This window comes from Mus pahari, chromosome 3, assembly GCF_900095145.1.
Source record: "Mus pahari chromosome 3, PAHARI_EIJ_v1.1, whole genome shotgun sequence".
Taxonomy (NCBI): domain Eukaryota; kingdom Metazoa; phylum Chordata; class Mammalia; order Rodentia; family Muridae; genus Mus; species Mus pahari.
This window is the reverse complement of record NC_034592.1, coordinates 109,706,152-109,726,848: the sequence shown is the minus strand read 5'-3', so window position 1 is coordinate 109,726,848 and position 20,697 is coordinate 109,706,152. Positions and strand designations below refer to the sequence as shown.

Below are 20,697 nucleotides of genomic sequence, written 5' to 3'. Positions count from 1 at the left end.
AAAGACTGTTGAGGAGGGTTAATATAAAGATACAGAGCATCTTTCAAATACTAATTCTCATTCTCTCTCTCTCTCTCTCTCTCTCTCTCTCTCTCTCTCTCTCTCTCGTAGGCTGACACCCATGACGTGGTGAAAACTCAGGGTGATGATGTTCTGCAATAAGAAGAAGCTTCTTGGTAAGGCTTGAATTCTTCAGATGACACAAAACAATAAGAACTGTAATCTTATTGTATACCGAACGTTTGATTCACTCAGAAAACACACACACTGTAAGTTAAAAAAAGCTTCCACAATTGTGTATACCCGTGTACCTCTTAAGGGCTTGTGAAACAAAATCCAGAAGTTTCTAACGTCTCACCAAGTTCCTTTGTGTGTTGTTGTGGCCGCTCTCTGGGAATCCCCGGCCACCTTCTGATCTCTGTCAATTGGCTGACTGTGGCCGCTTCCAACAAGACCTGGTGTTGCAAGCCTTTGTTATCTTAAGACCATGATCCAAAATCCAGGTCCACTTCTATCAATATTTGAAACAATTTCTGTGTACACATGAATGTAGACATGGAAAAAGTGGGCAAAACTTTATATATTAAAATGAGGGCATGGGGGAGGGGAGAAAAAGATTGTGACGGGGAGACTAGTGCTTCATTGGGAGGGGGTATGATGCATGATTAGAAGCACGTCTAGAGTACTGCACTTGATGAAGGAGGCCTGTACCTGCTCTCTCTCTGTTCTTGCACCTGGGTGGATCCATCTGTAGTTTCTTAGTCACCTTTGCAGAATATCATTCGCCATCCCCACCTTCCCAACTGCCAAGCCTTTGTCATCGGTGAGGCAGACCCGTGCCTCAAATCTGACCTCACTGCACCATCTCCCTCTGGCTTTGCTTCCTTATGTGTAAAGCGAAGCTGGGAATGGCATGTACTTAATGGCATTGTTTTGAGGATTCCTGAGACAGTGAAATACCCAGATTGTATTGAGATTTTAGCAAGTGCTCAAATCAGCTCTTGTTATTATTGTTATAGCAAATATTAAGTCTCCAGTCATGAATCATGTATAGAAAACAACATAACAGGGGCTAAAGATTTTATTTGTAATTTATAGTATTGAGTCCAGGTATACCAGAAGGATAAATTTGCTGTGAAGCTATAGCAACCATAGAGGGAATAAAACTTCCAGTAAATTGAATTTTCTGACTCTTTGGGCTGGATGAACACATTTACATTGGCTTATCAAAGAGGAAAACAAACCCAAACCCTTTAGCACTTGTTTGAATCACCTAACTTGCTTTTCAAGTTCTTTTGTGAGGACACACACACACACACACACACACACACACACACACACACACAAAATTGTAGGAAGATTTCTTTTTCTGGCTTTAATTCTCTTTACTTATCTATTTAAATGTTAATTAATCCCAGAAGCCACCAGTCACTGCTGCAACTCAACAGGAACCCTCTGCTCAGGGTACATCTCTTTGTTGTATCAGGATGTGTCCCTGGAGCCAAATCAGAGTCTGGAGGTTGGGATCCTTGATTTAAAGCTCTCCCACTCACTATCCTTCTCTGTGTTTAGATTAGGTTTCCAATCAACAAGATTTTGATGAAAGAAAAAGTTAAGGAAGAGAAAGGCTTAAGTTATTGATTTAGTTTGAGGGAATATTCTGAAAGTACCTCTCTAAAACTCCCCAAACCTAACAATCTCACCACTTAAATGGTACTTCATGATTGGGGACATTCTTTGGTGTTTGGATGCATTCCAAACTAACCTAAGAATCTCAGCCTATGTTATTAAGGTTTTACACAGGGTTCCCAAGTTCTCCATGGTATGTCATTATTTAATGACTTTGGCAGAGTACAACTAAGTGTCTGAACAATGTTTTCAAAATCACATTGGCCAAAGGAAGAATGCACTGTAGGTAACTGAAGGACTGTCGTGTTTATTCCGTCTGTGTGCACTCAAGGGTCCAAGAAGGACCTCTAACTTCTCTGTCTTATATGATTGGTCTGAACAGCGTTCCTGCTTCCCTTAGAGTCTAACGCTGAGCGGTTAAGATCGGCTCACAGACAAACTGATTAAAAAGAGAGGTGTAAGTGTCTTGCTTACTTTTGCTGGCTGGAAGTGAGAAAGGGGGAGTCTGTAAAAGAGCCCAGATTAGGAAGGTAGTAATCATGGCCTTCAAGGATTGGCAGCAGGGTCGATGATCATTAGCCAATTCTCACTGGAAATGTTCAGAAAATTACTTCAAGACCGTCTTGGGAGATAGTGATAGCATTTGGATGACTCCCCTTTACCTGTTTTGCTTTTATTTATTTAAAAAAAAAAAGATTTCTTGTATGCATTTTTTTTCTTGAGAATTTCATACATGCATATAAAGGACTTTTGGGATAATTTTCTGTTTAAAGGTGCACTCCACACTTCCTAGTTTAATGATCACCACACAAAGGCAATGCTTTGCTGAGAAGTCATAGTTAAGGAAAGGCTCTGAGCTAAAGTGGGCCTTCAGAAGCTGCAGCCCCAGCCCGTGCCTCAGCGCCTCAGCTTGTGTCTTCCCACCTGAGGGCTTTTTTGTCTTTTTTGCCTAATCTGACTACAATCTTATATACATGAAGTAACGTCTTAATTGTAGCTAAGCAGTCCCAGGAAATAGTGTTCTAGAGGTCCCTCTTCCAGTCTGTATTGTGTCTTTTTTTTCTTTTTTTTTCGAGACAGGGTTTCTCTGTATAGCTCTGGCTGTCCTGGAACTCACTTTGTAGACCAGGCTGGCCTCGAACTCAGAAATCCGCCTGCCTCTGCCTCCCAAGTGCTGGGATTAAAGGCGTGCGCCACCACGCCTGGCCTGTATTGTGTCTTAAGTGACTGACAATGCGTTTGGATGCTTTGAATTGTTCCTCTCACTTCCACTTCCGAGCATAGTCAAAGTGTTTTCTTTTTGAAACGGGGAGTGGATTTAATAAATTATTAGCCCCATCAGATAATTACTTTTTGGGGTTAGGGTGGGATTGGGAACTATAAACTAGCTATCCCTTGTCGAGGTTGAATATACCATAATTTTCACCCATTTCTAGGGCCACTTCTGATCCTTATTTGGTCATTGTGAAGAACAAAACAAGCACAGGGTGCAGTGATAAGGGCTCTTCCAGCGCTGCATTGCTAATCTATTTGTTTGAGGAAAACATTACATATTATTAGCTTTTGCAATTTTGGGGAAGTGAAGATTATTTTATTTTATTTTATTTTTGTTGTTGTTCTTTGTTTTAAACACATACACACATATCTATCTATCTATCTATCTATCTATCTATCTATATCTATCTATCTATCTATCTATCTATCTCTTATGTTTACATATGTACACATGCCACCGTGCATGTGAGAAGGCCACAGATGTGTGTCTATATCTATATCTATATCTATATCTATATCTATATCTATATCTATATCTATATCTATATCTATATCTATATCTATCTATCTATCTATCTATCTATCTTTATATATGTGTGTGTGTATGTGTACATGTGTTTTTTGTGCATGTATGTTTGTGTATGCTTGGTGCCTATGGAGATCAAAAGACAGCATTAGATCTCCTGGAACTGGGGTTACACATGGCTCTGTGTAGCCATATTACTGCTGAGAATCAAACCTGTGTTCTCTGCAAGAACAGCAAGTGCTCTTAGCCACTGAGTTATCTTTCCTACACCAGAGAGCGAAGACTATTTCTGTCATCTACATGGAGTAGGACTTTGAAAGCATTCCCTATTTTTATATTCTGCAGTGGGTTCAGAACCAAGTCTAAGAGGATTTGTCCTCTTCTGTGATACCTTCTGGAATCACTAAGATGCTTCTGTCACATGCCTCTGTTACTTTTCTCAATGGCCACAAAACATACAAACCTAGTTATCAGCTTGACGTGTGTCATGTGTGTCTTACATTCAGCCAGTGGCATGGCAGAGCAGCTCACTAGCCGTTTTCTAGGATGGTCAATTCCAAGCTCAGGTCACGTAGCTTTCAGCACAAGTGAAGTTGAGCACAAACGACTGGGGTGATTGAAGAACACCCAGCTCACTTACTCATCTGAATACCCCAAGTACATTCCTTGATTTAGTTGGAAGAGCAAAAAATGAGGGCAAACGCCCTTCTGGGTTGGTCGGGATGTTATCCTGTGAGCTGTTATGAAGCATCTCTGAAAACTTCACCCTCATGTTATTTTTGTCAAGCAATCAGTTCTTTATAAGGCTTTCTTAGAAATTAATGTCTGAGCCATGAACTACTATTTTGCTTTTCATAAGAAGTGTGTTTTTTGCTTGTTGTTATTAGCAGACTGTAAAATAAAAATCAATCATGGGGCTGGTGAGATGTCTCCGTGGGAAACATGCTTGCAGCACAGGCCTGGTGAGCTTGGTCCCTGGTACCCACGTAAACCTATGCACAGAGAACTGACTGCACAAAGTTGTCCTGTGGCCATCTCACATGCACTGTGGCATGTGTACACAGACACACACACACACAAAACACACACAGACACACACACACAAACACACAGACACACACAAACACACAGACACACACAAATACACAGACACACACAGACACACACACAGACACACACACAGACACATACACAGAGAACACACACAGACACACACACAGACACACACACACACACACACAAACACACACACAAACACACACAAACACACACACAGACACACACACACACACACACATATGCAATAATAAATAAAACTGAAAAGGCCACAGACAGTTGGACTGTAGAGCTGGGGGCTCACCTTGAGCAGGCGCGTGGGTCATGGCTTTGATTGGCCACCGTCTTTGCTTTGTATCTTCTCTAACACCATGTTGCTGTTGAGTTTTAAGCTGCTAGTTTTTGCTACACCTTCTTAAGCGATTGGCTCGGAGGTGATCTTTTATGGAGATCAGCAAGCCTATTTTTCTGAGCTCTGACTGGGATCTGGTGGGCCTTTTACTTTGAGGACTAGCACCTTACTCTGGGCCAGAAAAAGTCCTGTGTGTTTGATCTTTTCCTTTTGTTTACTCTCTATACTCCCTTCTTGGTTTTCTTTTTTATAATTTCCTTCACCTTACAGTTTGGATATACATTTAAATCAAGTTTTTTTTCAATTGTATCTGTTCTAGTTCATTCACTAAATTTATATTCCAGGGGGTTAGAGGTGGGTCAACACTTGCTGCTCTTGTAGAGGACCTGGATTTGATCCCTAGCTCCCACGTGGTGGCTCACAACTGTGACTCCAGCTCTAGAGGACCTCATGCTGTCTTCTGACCTCTGTAAGCTTCTGCGTGAGGATGGTACACATAAACTCACATGAGTGCGAGCACGTGTGCGAGCACACGGACGTGCGCGTGCGCGCGCGCGCGCGCGCACACACACACACACACACACACACACACACACACACTCCAGTTCCAGAGCACCCGATGCCCTGTTCCAGCCTTTGCAAGCTTCTGCACGTGGACGGTACACATAAACTCACATTAGTTCACACACACATATACATATAAGAGTCAAGAATTTTTTCCAGGTACTTTATCTTCTTTTCTTTCTCTCTTTCTTTTTTTCATTGTTCATACTGTCCTGCTTTTGTTTCATTGATATCATGCATTCCTGCATATATTTAAGGCACTAAGTAGAATTAAAAAGAAAGTTTAGCCTATCCTCCCACCTGTCCCAGTATTCCCTCTTCCCCTTGGAACATGCCTTTGAAGTGGTAATACAATCTATCATTCAAACCTAGGTCCTTTCTGCTAGTCCTGAAGTTGTACCTGGGACCTTATGCATACTGGGTGAGCTCTCTACATTCCAGCTCCAAGCAGAGATGCTTTTGAGAATGAAAACAAACATGCAAACATGTTGCATGCAAAACGGCATTGTCATCCTATTTATAACACACTCCCAACCCTTGTACCTCTGTCAGGATCTGAGTTTGCCCTTGGCCTCTGTGGGAGGAATGCTCTTGTAATGTGATTGGCTGGAATTGTTTCTTTTTTTTTTTTCTTAGTCACACCAACTCCTTTCACTTTCTAGTTTATTATCTACACTTTCTTCAAAATTAATGGCCTTCTCGCGACAATATTTTTCCTCTTCCACACATACTTTCCGTAACTTCATCAGGACACAAGAAGGTATCTGCTTGCCATCTTAAATTCTTTACGTCTTTTATTAACACATGCTGACCTACTCCCTTTGGAACCAGAAAAATTTGGTGATTCATTAAGGAGGTGTGGGGTGCTTCTGTAAATCCTATACTCCCTGTTGACCAAACTCTTTTTATCGCTGAAACCATACCTGAAAACAGAAATCATCTGGTTTAAATCATTGCGTGTCAGAGAAGACACTCCCGGGGGAATTCTTTCGGGGTATTTGTGTCTAGCTTCCTCTTCCAGGATAGGACTGCCCTGTTGTACAGCATAGCAACATACAGAAGAAAGCTAATTTTTGTAAAGATAATTGAGGCCTAGTGTAGCCGAGCTAAGGGCAGAGACCTGTAAAGATTTAGAGTCAAGGCCAGGATGTTTTAGAGTTTAATGAAAAGATACCAAAATTTTCTGCCAGAATTAATTCATGAAAACTTAGTTGGTAAAGACAATAATCACCAAAAATACAGACACAATGATTAAGACTCAATCCCAAGGACTTAGAAGCAAATGGAGGGCTTCCTGGATCTAATCAGGTCTTATGGGGTGAGGGCAATATCTGATTATTTAGGGAGAGCTGGTGGGAATCTATTAGAATACAACTATAGAAGACATGTATGGCTCAGCCAGTGAAGGTGCTTGCCACACAGACCTGGTGGCCTGAGTTTGAACCCTGGACCCATGTAAAGGTGGGAGACGAGAGAACACAGAACTGTCCTCTGACCTCCACACTCAGGCTGTGGCAATGCAGATGTCTCCCCATATCACATGGTCACATGCAGAATACTAATCAGACTGAAAACATTTTAGAATGTGGCTATCTATAATTCTATGTGGATAACTCCTTCTTGGTTTGTAAGGTTAAGGTTGTGGTGTTGAAATAAGTACAGTTTGGTGCAGAACTATAGAATCGTGCTTTTGGATGTGGACCACACAAATGTGGAATCTGAAGACGACAGTTCTCTGGTTGTGTACAATCTAAACCAGGGTCAATTAACATGTAAATGAGTATAACCAATTTTTGACTTGGAGCTGAAGTCTCTGAGTCTCTTGCAGTGTGCTGAAGGCCCAGGTCAACTTTTGCCATTTGGAAAGGGCCCTTTGTATACCCTCATAATACCACTACTTTTTTTTTTTTTTGAAAGAAGTGTTTTCTTTTTCCCTTTTTCTCTTCCTCCCCCCTCTCTCTTTCTTTCTTTAATTTTGTGTTAAGGTAGTGTTGCACAAATGAATCACCTCAATATTTTAAGCCTCACTCTCCAAGTACTATTTTGGCTTTTGCCCTTTTTTGTTTGTTGTAGGACAATCAAGAAAATGAAATGGTCAGGCCTTTAGAGCCAGGAGTGACGTTTCTCTCAGGTGACTGGTTGCTTGGAAGGATGCTTCCCAGTGACAAGAAGGCACACTCAGGGGTTGTGAACTGATTCCACCGGTCCAGCCTTGCTCTTATCAGCAGCTGGGAGACTCAGGCTGGATTGCAGGAACAACTACACAGACTTGACTTTCCAGGCAAGAAGAGAACCGTGTAGGTGGATGTTAGATGAACAGTGCACCTCACAAGTGATAGGGGTGGAAACATAACCCCCAAACACAGTTGTCATTATTGGGAGCAATCTTCACGGTGAAATTCAGACTGAGGAGTAGTGTCTTCATGTCTTAGTCAGTGTTCTAATTCTGTGAAGAGACACCATGACCATGGCAACTCTTATAAAAGAAAGCATTTCACTGAGGCTTGCTTACAGTTTTAGAGGTTTAATCCATTATCATCATGGTGGGGAACATGGAAACATGCAGGCAGACGTGGTGCTGGAGAAGCAGCTGAGAGTTCTGCATCCAGACCCACAGGCAAATGCAAGAGTACTGGGCTTGCCTTGGGTATTTAAAACCTCAAAGCCTATCCCCATTGACGCACTTCCTCCAACAAGGCCACATTCAATCCAGCAAAGCCACACCTTCTAATCCTTCTCAAGCAGTGCTACTCCCTGCTGACTAAATATTTAAATTATGTGAGTCTCTGCCAGTGAAATGAGCCAATTCAAGCCAGACCAGATTATATTAAAGCAAGTTTATTGGGAAACTGTTCTCAGGCAGGTGAGTTCACTGGCCCCAAGGAAGGAGGCAGGGGAAGTCACTGTGGGAAGGAAGAGAGAAGAGAGGGGGAAGAGAGATGTGTGTGAGAGAGAGAGAGAGAGAGAGAGAGAGAGAGAGAGAGAGAGAGAGAGAGAGAAACCAAAATGTTTGGATTAGATAGGAAGAGCCTCTAGGGGTGGGGGGAAGGACAGCCCAGCCACTGGGCTGGAAAGTTCAGGGTTGGGGGCAGGGTATGCCAGGTAGGGACTGAGGGATGCTGGGAGAACCTTGAAGCCAGATCTGCTTTTGTATGTAAGATATGCACCTCAGTCAGTTGTTCTGGGGGGGTCCAAAACCAAACAGTGGGGTGACCCAAAGGCGAATTCTGAGGGAAATAGTTTTCACAGTGTGTGATGTCTGACATGGGGCGCCACTAAGTCTGCTTCTTTCTTTCCTCCTTCAGCACTCACATCTTCCTTCTTTCCTTGAAAGCACTCTTCAGTTCTTTCTTAAGAACATGTCTAAATTTACAACTTTGTCAGTTTTTGGAGAACTATGGAATCAGGGGACCCTCCATGCAGATGGTTGGGTGATTTACCATGCTGGCCCAGTGTGGACCTCCGGCAATTACTTTTGCAGACTCTCCCTATAGCTTTCATCATTTGATCTCAAGCTCCTGATATCTGCAACAGCTTTCTGGAAAACACAAGACCAGAGCATGTCGTCTTACTACAGCGGATCCATGACTAGTGTTCCTGGCACCATCTTCTCTTTGACAATTTCAATTTTTGCATTGTCACAAAATTTAGCCTTGTGTGTCTATTTATTGTGTGTGCTGGTATATACCTTTTCTTCCAGAAGAGATTTACCTCATTGACTATGTCTACTGAAGGCTCTTGATCATGAGACATGCCTTTCAGAAATACTACTTTTTGGTCTGTAGACATAAGCATAAGGTCAGAGACTTAGTTGGTCATATGCATATGATTTATTTGGCTGTGTTGTATTCTGTGGTTTTGGGTGTGTGTGTGTGTTGAATGTAATTTTCAAGGTATGTGTTTGGCTTTTAGTGAATCTTTCTCTTCTAGAAATGACATGACCCCTTAAGAGAAAGGGTTATGGACTTCAGTTTTTAAAAACCTTCATTTAATAAACCAGAAACTTTCACTTCAAAGCGTCTTTATGGAGCTGAATTGATGTACACTAGAGAAATAAAATGTTTTGTTTTATGGATTTCATTAAAGCGATAATGCAAAACATTGTAGCTTCTCATTTTGAGATATTAATAAACTTTTAAAAATGTGTGTGTGCATTCCTAGGTGTTTATGTGTGTGGTATGTGTGCATTTTTTTGTGTATGTGTGTGCAAGCACATGCATTCATGTATATGTGCATTCTTGTGTGTTTGTATAGTATGTTTGCATTCTTGTGTGTATGCAAGCATGTTCACTCATATGTGTGTGTGTGTGTGTGTGTGTCCATTCTTGTGTGTAAATGCAAGCACACAATGCCACAGTACCTGTGTAGTGGTCAGAGGACAATGCCCTTCTGCTTTCACCCTGTTTGAGGCAGGATCTCTGTGATTTTCCTCTGCATACACCAAGTTAGCCAGGCTGAGAGAGGCTGTGGATTCCCTTGTCCCCGCCTCCATCTCCCCGCAGGAGTTTTGAGATTGTAGAGACCTATGCAGTGCGTCCAGCTTTCACATGGGTTTGGGTTACTCAGGTCCTCCTGATTTCAAAAGTCCTTTTACCTGGGGAAACATTTCCCCAGACCCATTTAGAACTCTCTAGCTGGTTTGCAACATTCAGGTTGAACAGAAACCTATGCCCTTCAATTCATAAGAGAAGAACTCGACAGAAATCAAAGTGACTCCAGTGATGTCACTTTTACAAGTTATACCTGTTTCTGTGGGTTTAATGTTGAAACTCATACCTTATTTTTCTTTCTTTTAGAAGTGGAGCGGGTGGTGAAAGCCAATGACCGTGACTATAATGAGAAGTTCCAGTATGCGGTGAGTACACAGCACAGCATGTTGAGGGCAGCCTTGCTCAGGGCCAGCAGTGGGATTCCTGCCTTCATAGAGCCTCATGGCAATGAAGAGCTTTCCTTGTTGGCCTGTCTTACAAGCACTGGCTGTACTGTGTGCTTGCACATGTATTTCTCCTCTGCTCTAACAGCTTGGTATGAGGGGAAGATGATATAATACATTCTTTCTCAAGAACTTATGCATAGGTCATTCTGATGTCCACTTAGGTAGTAGAATGTGCTGGAAAAGAATGGGAATAGGCTATTAAAGAATTGGTTGATGAGAAAGTGAGAGTCATGGCTGAGGATTGATGGGTTGAGTTTGAGGATTTTCTCTAAGCAGTTTTTGAGAAATGTGGAAAAACATACGCAGGATGAGATTCCAAAGTGCCGAATGACTGTGTTTATAAAGCAAATAGTGAGAACCATTAGTTCAAGTGTTCACATAGGTGTTGCCTGTGGAGGGAGAGTTTTGGTCAAGGAACACTAGTATTTCATTTCTATTGGCAGGTCATTGGCAGAGTATTTAGATGCACCAACACTGCAGTTTGGTGCTGTGGCAGAGGTCCCCAACAGCTCTTCTTTTATCCTATGTGGTAGTCATAGAGTTCTACAATCTAAATTTGGCTCTGTGTATAGGTTTGCATACACAGAGTCTGGAACTTGTTTCTATGACTGCTTTCCTTCTGTGAAAGAATATATTGAGGCTATAACTTTATTAAATTTGTAAGTGGAGTCAAAGCAACTTTGCCCTTGGGGGAAGGATCACTCTTTCAAGATGATGACTGTGCTTCTTAGGAAGGAAGGTCAGGGCTACCTCAGGCGATGAATGTCACTCTGTGCAGTGACATATGGTCACCAGCAGACTTACCCTTGTACTATTACATTCCTGCTTTAGGTAATCCTGTATCTGTAGAGGATGGCTCCTTAAAACCTTGACTCTAAGATGTCTGTCTATTTGTCTGTCTGTCTGTCTGTCTGTCTATGTAGGTCAGAGGACAGCTTGTGAGAACTTGCTTTCTCTTTCCACCTTGTGGGTCTCTGGGTAGAACTCAGGTTGTTAGGCCCTGAGACAGGTACCTTTATCTACTGAACTATCCAACCAGCCCATAGGTATATATTTTTAGATTTTGGGAAAAAAATATGTTATTATAACTTTTTGTGGGGATAACTACCTAGCTACATTAAATTATTCCAATTTATAACAAGTACTTTTACTTCACGAGTATAAGCAAAGTCTTATTTTTTAAGATTATACAGCCTTTTTCTCTGGTATTTTTTTATGTAACCTATGAGGTATTTCAGTCATAATTATATGGAAGACAACATGACCCCCTTGAGCCCACCACCCAAGGCAGAGTAAGCATTAACAATTTGCCATACATGTTTGAGGTCTGTCCTTTAAAACCAATAGTATATATATTAATCATGTAGAAATGATATGAACAAAAGCTACAAATGTATGGCTATGCTTTTTGTTCGTTTCCTGCTAGCACCAAGGTGTTATAACAGTAACCTGGGGCCTGAGAAGAGTCTACATGGCCGCCCTGTTTTGGACTATACTTGCATCAAGAAGAAGCAAAATCCATTAAGCCCTCAGAGCTAAGGACAACAGAAGCTTAGAGTGAGAAGCTGCCAGTGTGGGTTATAGAGATTCATCTCCAGTGGGCAGTGGTCCAGCTCAGAGGGGCCTGAGGTGTCTGGCCTTTACTGGCCTCTCCAGCAGAACGTGAGCTGTAGCTTTCTCAGTCTCACTGGGGCTAATTAAAGGCAATGACCTCATAGAGCCACTGTGAAGACTAAGGCGTGAAAGTACACAGTGGCTATGAGTTCGTCTCTATATATGCAGGATTTGAATCTAAGACTGTTTACTAACTGGAATACCCTTTTAGTTAGGCAACTCCCTTAGGCGTTTTCTCAGTCCTACCCAGTTTTAATGGAAGTGGATTTGGAGGATCCCAGGAAAAATGAACATATTTATTGGAGTGATATTCCCACCAAAACACTGAGAAGAAAACAAGTATAAGCTCAGTCCTTTTTTGGGAAAGATGAAAGGAGAAATAAGAGTTCTCAAGTGTGGTGGAAAGAGCACTTGGGGGCTAAGACGGGAACTACAGTGTGAAACTTTTCTCCCAGGACTAGCTTGTGAGCTGATTGGTTTATTCCTCTGAGAATCATGTATTTCATCTACAAATTGTGAGGAACTTTCTATTAGGGCTGCTTACTGAAGGAGTAAATTAGATCACTTTAACAAAATATTTGATAAATAGTAACAATCACGTCTATTACAGTGGTTCTCAACCTTCCTAATGCTGGGACCCTTTGATATGGTTCCTCATGTTGTGGTGACACCCAGTTCTAAAATTATTTTCATTGCTACTTCATAATTGTAATTTTTCTACTGTTATGAATTGTAAATATCTGTGTTTTCTGATGATTTTAGGCAACCACCATCAAAGAGTCGTTCAACCCCCAAAGGGGTCTTGACCCACAGGTTGAGGACTGCTGATCTATCAGATGCTTCTTGTGTGCCAGCCTTAATTATAGATTTTTCTCTTAAACCTAATGGAGCTGTGGGAGGGTTCCACAGTGAGTTTGGGAGTGCCTGTAGGGCAGTGATAGGGTATGCTATCACAGTGGTGCTAAGAAAACACGGAGAAACTCATTAGGCTTGTGAAGCAAAACTGTGAGATGCCTTAAGTCTCATGACAAACTGTGAACATGGTGCAGTTGTGGAGAAGGGAGGGTGTCACATGACAAGAGCACAGTGGCTGTGGGAGTGGAGTTTCCTCCTTAGATGAGCCAATTTGAAAGAATGACAACCCAGTGAGGTACTTGCCAGCTTCCTGTTCTGTGCAATGCGCTGGCAAAGGCAGGATGTTTTCCTTCAGCCTCCCTGTGGATCATGATAGACACTCAGTGGATAGTGAAGGCAAGGATGGTAGCCATGACTGTTTAACATTCATGGTGCTTCCCAACTAAAGGTTGTGGTCCTGTGCATATTACTAAACTACCATATTCATACATGTGATCTCCTGACAGCAAGTACTTTCATTGTCTTGTTTGATGTGAGAAGACAACGAGGTATGGAATAGTCCATGTAAGTGACCTTCTCAAATTTACATAGTTAGATCAAATCTGTTGATCCTACTGTGAGGTGATTAGCAAATATTTCAGCCTTCCAGAACATTCACTTAGATGAAGGAAATGGAGCTGTGTTAGTAACCCATCGCAACCAAGCAATTTGATGGGGGGAAGGCTGAGACTACATATGGCTGGTTTCCCCAGCCTATGATTTTTGTGTACGATTAACATGTCTTTGTTTTGAACAGTCCTAGAAAACAAACAAACAGAAAAACAAGTGTAATAAAACAAAACAAAAATCAACCTCTCTCCCCAACCAAACATGCCCATGCTTCATCTCCTCCTCTCCATTCATAGACTGCCAGGCAGCTGGGGATTTGCTTTTATTTTATTTTATTTTATTTTATTTTATTTTATTTTATTTTATTTTATTAAAAAGTAAGGTTAACTATTTCATTTTTATTTCAATACAGGCTCTGCTAATGTTAATGTTGGCAAGATAAGAACTTGTTTTTGGAAGGTGCTGGGAATTGAAGTTGGGACTGGGCTTACACTAGTCAGTACTCTACTACTGAGCTATGGCCACAACCCCAGTGACCTTATTTTTATATTCTAAAGATGAAGAAAGGTAGAGAACTATAGATTTTACAAAACAAGGATTGGCCTCACTTTAGACCTGTACATATGATTAGGGGAGAAAAAAAATCATATAAAGCTAAGATAAATGGTGCAAATTCACAAGCAGTAAGCCTGCCTGAGCAAGCTTATTGAGCTATTGCAGGGCAGGATTTCAATACAGCCAGGCCTGCTGTTTGTCAACAAACTGTAAACTGCAAAGCACATAGCAAGACATAACCTTGGCCTAGAAAGCAGTTACAAGCACCTTTGAGAGTTCCAGGATTTAGAATATAAACAAAATGACAATGTTAATGGTTCTAACTTTTATCGCATGGTAAACATGACACTGTGAGAACGGGAGGTGAGAATTGTAAAATAGCTTGAGGAGTTTCAGATCTCCAAGAAATAGAGGACAAAGTAGGATTGTGGAGTGGAGGGGGGAACACCAAGGGCAACGATACTCATCTCTTCAGAAGGGAGTAGCCAGTGCCCTTCATTAATAATCAGACAATAATAGAAGTGTTAATAAACAGCTATGTTAAAATTGGTTGCACTGTTAAGATGGTTCTGCAGGTTAAGGCGCTTGCTGCCAAGCCTGAGAGCCAGAGTTCCAGCCCAGTGGAAGGACAGAACTAATCTCTGCACATTGTCTTCTGACTTCCGCATGTGTTTAGTGGTATGTGCTCCTCTCCCTACAAACAAACAAACAAACAAACAAACAAACAAAGACAATAATAGAAATTTAAAATACGTTAATGTTAAAAATGTTTAATTGTGTAAGTTAACCAAACAGCTTAGGACTTAAAATGCATGGTAGAAATAATGAAAACACTTGAGTTATATTGAAATGTGATGTTGGGTGATGGAGAGATGACTCTGTGTTTGAGAGTACTTGCTACTGTTCCCAAGGATATGAGCTTGGGTTCCAACACCCACACATGGCTCACTAAAGTCTGTAATTCCTGCTTTAGGGCATCTGTCATCAGAAGCACTTGCATTTGCACGTGTGTGTGCATACACACACACACACACACACACGTACCTGTGAACTTTTTTTTCATTCATGTCTCAGTTCCTGAATAATGTCTTGGAGGCTTATTATTTATGAATAAATGACTAGGCCAAGTTAGTTCTGTTCTCTGATTAGCTCATAATTATATTAACCTATTTATACTAGTTTATGTCTGCCTCATGGCTAGTTAGTTATGTCTCCTCAGTTTCATACAACCAACTCCTTTGAGTCCTAGTGGTGAATTCTCCCACCCTGACTCTTTCCCAGAGTCTCTTTCTCTCTGTCAGATGTCCCACCTTCTCATCGTGCCTCAGCTTATTGGCCATTAGATTCTTATTGACAGGTGATGCTTTCACACAGTACACAGATATTGTCCCTATAAACATACACACACAAATAAAAAAAATAAAGTGTTATGGTATTTTATGTATTTTTAAAAACTCCATTTTATTAACATATAGCAATTATACATATTAATGGGGTACAATATGATGATTTCATTATTTAAATACTAAATAATGATTGAATCAGTATAATTAGTATTCTTGCCATCTTACAATTGTATTCTTTTTTTTTTAAAAATGGGTCCACTGTTATTCTCTCTGTGTGTGATTTAGTCAGTGGACCCCTCCAAGTCCATACAATGTGCCTGTGATTCTCTGAGACCAATTAGCTCAGGAATAAAATGTCTCGTGAATAGATAGATGATTTACTGTACTTTTAAAATAGAGATAAAAATAAATTCTAAGTTCAGTATTCCTAGAGTGCCTGCTCTCAACCTAGCAACATGTACGTTTGCTGCTTTACTTTTCAAAGAAGATCAGATAGTGTCTAAGCTGAACACAAAGCTCAAAGGGATTAGGGATATGTGAGGACATAGGTGCTGGCTTCTTAAGTGGCCGCAAAACACATGTGGAAGGGAGCTGTTGGCCTATGCTAGTAGTGTATTCTAGGCCAGCGAGATTATCCAGCAAGGGAGGACAGAGTCGGCTTCCCAACTTCAAGGAGCGCATACAATCTACACAGAAAGAGAAGACCAGCACACCAGAATAAGCCAATAGTGAGAACGGAAAGGCGATGCTAAATTCTAATTGTGTTATGTGGTCTATTACATCAGGGAGAGGAGAATGCAATGTTAGCGAACATTTTGGAGGAAGTTTTGATAGAATAAGTGGGAAATGATCTCAGTCTCATGTGCTTATTTGGACTCCCAGTGTTGGGAAGGACAGCACTGAGCAAGGGTCAAGTGTGCCATGCGAAGTCACTGCAGTCCAGGCGGGCGAGATGAAGCTGCTTGAAGAAGAGTGTCACGCTGGGCATGTGATGCACACCCATTGTCCCAGACCTCTAGGGCTGAGGCAGAATTGCTGCAAAGGCAAGGCAGGCCCTGTAGTTTGTATATGGGGGTGACAGGCTCATAGTAGCTGGGGAGCCACGAAATAAAATAGAGTTATTCTTGGCCTACAGATTAAATAAACTGCAGCTTAGTACTGAGCAGAGCCTGGGTGTGGCAAGAGTCGTCGATTTAGAACTTAGTTGTACTTAGGAGGAGACGTGCGATACTGAAAGAAAAGGGGAAGTTGTGGTGATGGCTGGCTGTGCAGTGAGGGGCAGACACTCGGGGCTGATGAGACAGGAGGAAGGAGGGAGCCTGCAGGGGGCCGGGAGCAATGACTGAGGAGAACAGAGAAGAGTAAGGTGGAAGTTTAGGGAAGGGAGCAGCTCAGGAAATGGGTTACGAATCATAATGCAAAATCTGCATTTTCAGATGGTCTTAGGTGACCCCCGTGAAAGGGTTGATGGACCTCCCAAAGGGGTCACTACCTACAGGTCAAGAACTACTGACATAGAGGTTCATGGTCTAATTGAACTTTGTGACTTGGACCAAGACTTGCTGATAGAACCTGCAGTTTGGTCACACCTGTAGGGAATGCGACTCTTATGATTAGCAACTACATTTGGGTTCTACTTGCTCAAGACTGCCTCAACCACACTGTGTCCTGTATAAAAAAAATGTCTGATTCCTCCCACAGATAGTCATTGGGCAGTTGTGCCCAGGGACTGTATTGAATTAGGATAATGCAGGGGGATGGTTATGTGTGGGTTGGGAGACTTCCCGAGGTGTTAGCCGTGAATCAGCCCTTTTGTAACGTTTTTGACTTTAAGTTACTTCGCTTTGTATGACCAAGTGTCAGTGGAGAAGGGTTCCTGTCATTGCTGTGACTGGATAAATACCCAAAAGAAACAACCTAAGAGAAGAAAACTTTCTCATGGGCTATAGTTTTAGAAGTCTTAAAATATTTTCTGTGAGATAATATACAGTTGGAATTAGAAGAATTAAGATGGGTGATCCCTGATGGTAGGATTTCAGAGCCCTGTTAGAGGTTCGCTGCTTCCAGATGGATTTCAGTTAAGACTTAACAACTGAAAAGACGCAAGAGGAGGAAAGGCAACCCACCCCAGTGAAGAGAACCACAAATTCAGTTTTCTTTGTAGTCACTGCCCTTATGAAACAGGGCAGAATCATCATGTGAAACAAGTGGGGCAACTTAGCAACAATTTTGAAGCAAACGGAAAAACCACTCTCTCCAACTGTCACCAAGTGGTTTTTCATCATGTTTTGCAGTTTTTATCAGCTCAAACAATATGGTTCTATGATCAGATTGCTAAAATCACAATAACTGTCATATCTTATATTTCGTAGGTTGAAGATCAATCAAAATATTCATGCAAAAATCCGGTCCCTAATTCAGTATCTAATCAGTAGCTAATTAGGAAACCAATGCTTAGATTTTGTTGTATTGTTCACGTGACTATGTTTCTTCTTTGCAAATATTTATGATAAAATAGTTTGAAATATGTTTAAGTAGTGGAATGGTTAAACCAAGTTCATTCACATATACCTTGCTTATTACACATACTGGTTTGTGGAGAGAACCACTAAAAATATACTTCTAAAAAGTTGTCATTGTTGTTTTTGTTTCTTGAGACAAGATCTTACTCTGTAGCTCAGATTGGCCTGGAACTCACTATGCAGACTAGGTTGGTCTGAAATTCACAACAATCCTCTTGTCTTAGCTTTCTAGTACTGAGCATATAGTTATGAGTCAGTCTCCCCCCCACCCCCACCCCCAGAATAATCCGTTTTTCATAGACAAAATAAGCTATTTAGGAATTAAAGTTCAGTTTTAATACTTCACAGATGAGCTGGTTTGGAACTATTTGAATGTTTATGTGTCTTTGTGTGACATTACTGTTAATGACATAGTAGTTGAAAGGGTAAGTGTGGAGCAACCCCCCAAAATATTCTGGCTTGATGAGTGGGATGTTCTTTGAGGAATCAAGCTCAGTGTAGCAAATGTGTAGATTGGTGATTGAAATCTGTAGCTGCTAACCCTAGGTCAGGTGTATCCAGTGGCTCTGGTTTCACATCCCTTCCTGGTCGTGAGCTTAGGAGTCTAGCTGTAGCTGGTCAGGTGCCATGGATATATGTAGGAGAGGTGACATCAATTCGTGTCAGTTATCAGCAAGTACAGGGGCAGCGGATTGTTTTGGAGACGTGTTTTTGGTTTTGGTTATGTGCATCTGTGTGTGGGCATGCTCACATGGGTGCAAGCGCCTGCAGAGGCCAGACAAAGTGATTGGATCCCTCTGGCCGGAGTGAGAGGAATTGTGAGCTGCCCTGCCAGGTCCTGGGAACAGAGCTCAGACCCTCTGCGAGAACAGCACACCATCAGAACGGCTGAGCCATCTCCCCAGGCTCAGAAGACTGTTTTCTGTAAGTGGCAGGAAAAGCCTGACAGGTTTCTCTAGTGCTGCCAGGTTAGCTCATGCTCACTGAAGCTTAGTGTGGAGTAAGTCTTTAAACCTTTCCCAGCTAGCTATCCTACAGAATTCTAATTCTAACTCTAGAATTTATGATTTATATAAATGTGTTTATAACCTTCTAGAGGAAAGGGAGTCACTAACCCCTAAACACTTTGCTGTCTTGGGATAATGCGTTTAATTGATGTGTATTTACTCTAGGAGCTACCTTGATCTATAAGGATGTTTTCACACAAGTATATAACCTTCATTGGCTGTGTTTCCTGCCAGGTTTCCCTCCTTTCCCTTTCCCCATGGTAGCCTCTTTCCTTCCCCAACAGGGTCACTTCTAATTTCATGACATAAAAATAATTTTGTATGTCTATATAAAATGTAGGAATCGCAAATGACAGAAAATACACAATATTTGTCTGAGTCTGTCTTAATTCATGAACTGTGATAATCTCCAGTTGCATTCATTTTCCTGGAAACAATATATGTTCTTCTGCGATGAGGTCTCACTAGAGAGCCTTGGCTGGTCTAGAACTCACTATATCTGGCTGGTCTAAAATTCAGTATGTAGACTAGGCTACCCCGGAGTTCACTATGTAGACTAGGCTGGTCTTGAACTTTCAGCAGTCCTGTCGCTGATGTTTGTTCACACACAGGCACCTATACATACATAGACTGACATACATATATGATGTATATCACACACATATGCATAAACAGGAATTCCCTGATCTAAGTGAGGATTAACACTATTTTTAGACATACGTGCTTCCCTTTTCAGCACTAGAGAGCTCCTTACAGATTGTTCTTGGCCCAAGAATAATTTCATCTTGTTTACTTATAAGTTTTAATTTCTATAATTTACTGACTTTGTCTATGTCCTGATATTTGTATAATTATATTGTACTATTATTGTATTTTTTTTGTCATACCAAAAAATGTTTTTAGAAAATGAACATTTATTGAGGTTGGCCTGGATGCATAGGTTTATAATCCCAGGAGGGTGGGACTGAGGCTTAGTTAAGAGTTAAAAGCTTAGAGGCAGAGTGCTCGCATGGGCCACAGCTCCAGGATGAGAAAACCTCTAATAAAAGGCGGAACTGAGCCCAGAGACCTCCATGTTTCACCTCCTCGCTCCCTAAAAGGCACTGTCTAATTTGCGGGGCCACTGGTGATCCTTACTGGGAATGATACAGAGCACAAGCTACTGTGTTCACACAATGCCTCCAGCATTGATTCTAGGTTTATTATTTATTAATTTTACATGGAATGAGTAGTTTGTCTGCATTTATATCTGTGTATCAGGTGTGCCAGTGCCTGAGGAGGCCAGAGGTGTCAGAACTACTGAAGCTGTAGTTAGAGCAGGTTGTGAGCCGCCATGTGGGTGTTGGGAATCAAACCCAGATCTTTTGCAAGAGCAAGTTCCCTTATCCACTGTGCCATCTCTCCAGCCCCTCCAGCATCAATTCTAAACACAGCAGCAACCTCAATGGATTCTTCCTCGTGTGTTGTGTGTGTGTGTGTGTGTCTAGATGAACTTTGCTTTCTAACTCTTACCACAGTTACAGTAAGTTGGGCAAAAGACAGAGAAGGCGAATACACCAGAGGAGATGAAGGAGGGAAGATGAGATGAGAAAGGTTTGGCAACTGTAGCCAGTATCCCATTTGCTCAGTCATTTAGAAGGCATTGGGCTGGATCTGGTTGCTCTGACCCTGAAGTGGATTTGTGCACTGGTTGTTATTCTTAGTGGACTCCCAGTGATCCTTAGCTGGATGGCTAGATTTCTCTTCTCTTTTCTCTTCTCTTCTCTTCTCTTCTCTTCTTCTCTTCTCTTCTCTTCTCTTCTCTTCTCTTCTCTTCTCTTCTCTTCTCTTCTCTTCTCTTCTCTTCTCTTC

The 20,697-nt window shown here is 41.6% G+C and overlaps 1 protein-coding gene across 2 annotated transcripts in view; it reads left to right on the top strand.

The window, feature by feature from the left end:
* Positions 1 to 20,697, top strand: part of Atp8b4 (ATPase phospholipid transporting 8B4 (putative)) — a 177,924-nt gene that overhangs the window by 10,175 nt on the left and 147,052 nt on the right. For both annotated transcript variants that reach the window (XM_021193344.2, XM_021193343.1), the window contains exons 2-3: positions 112 to 176; positions 10,199 to 10,257. In XM_021193344.2, coding sequence (XP_021049003.1) covers positions 146 to 176; positions 10,199 to 10,257 — 90 coding nt within the window. In that variant the 5' untranslated portion in view covers positions 112 to 145. The remainder of the gene's footprint in view (positions 1 to 111; positions 177 to 10,198; positions 10,258 to 20,697) is intronic.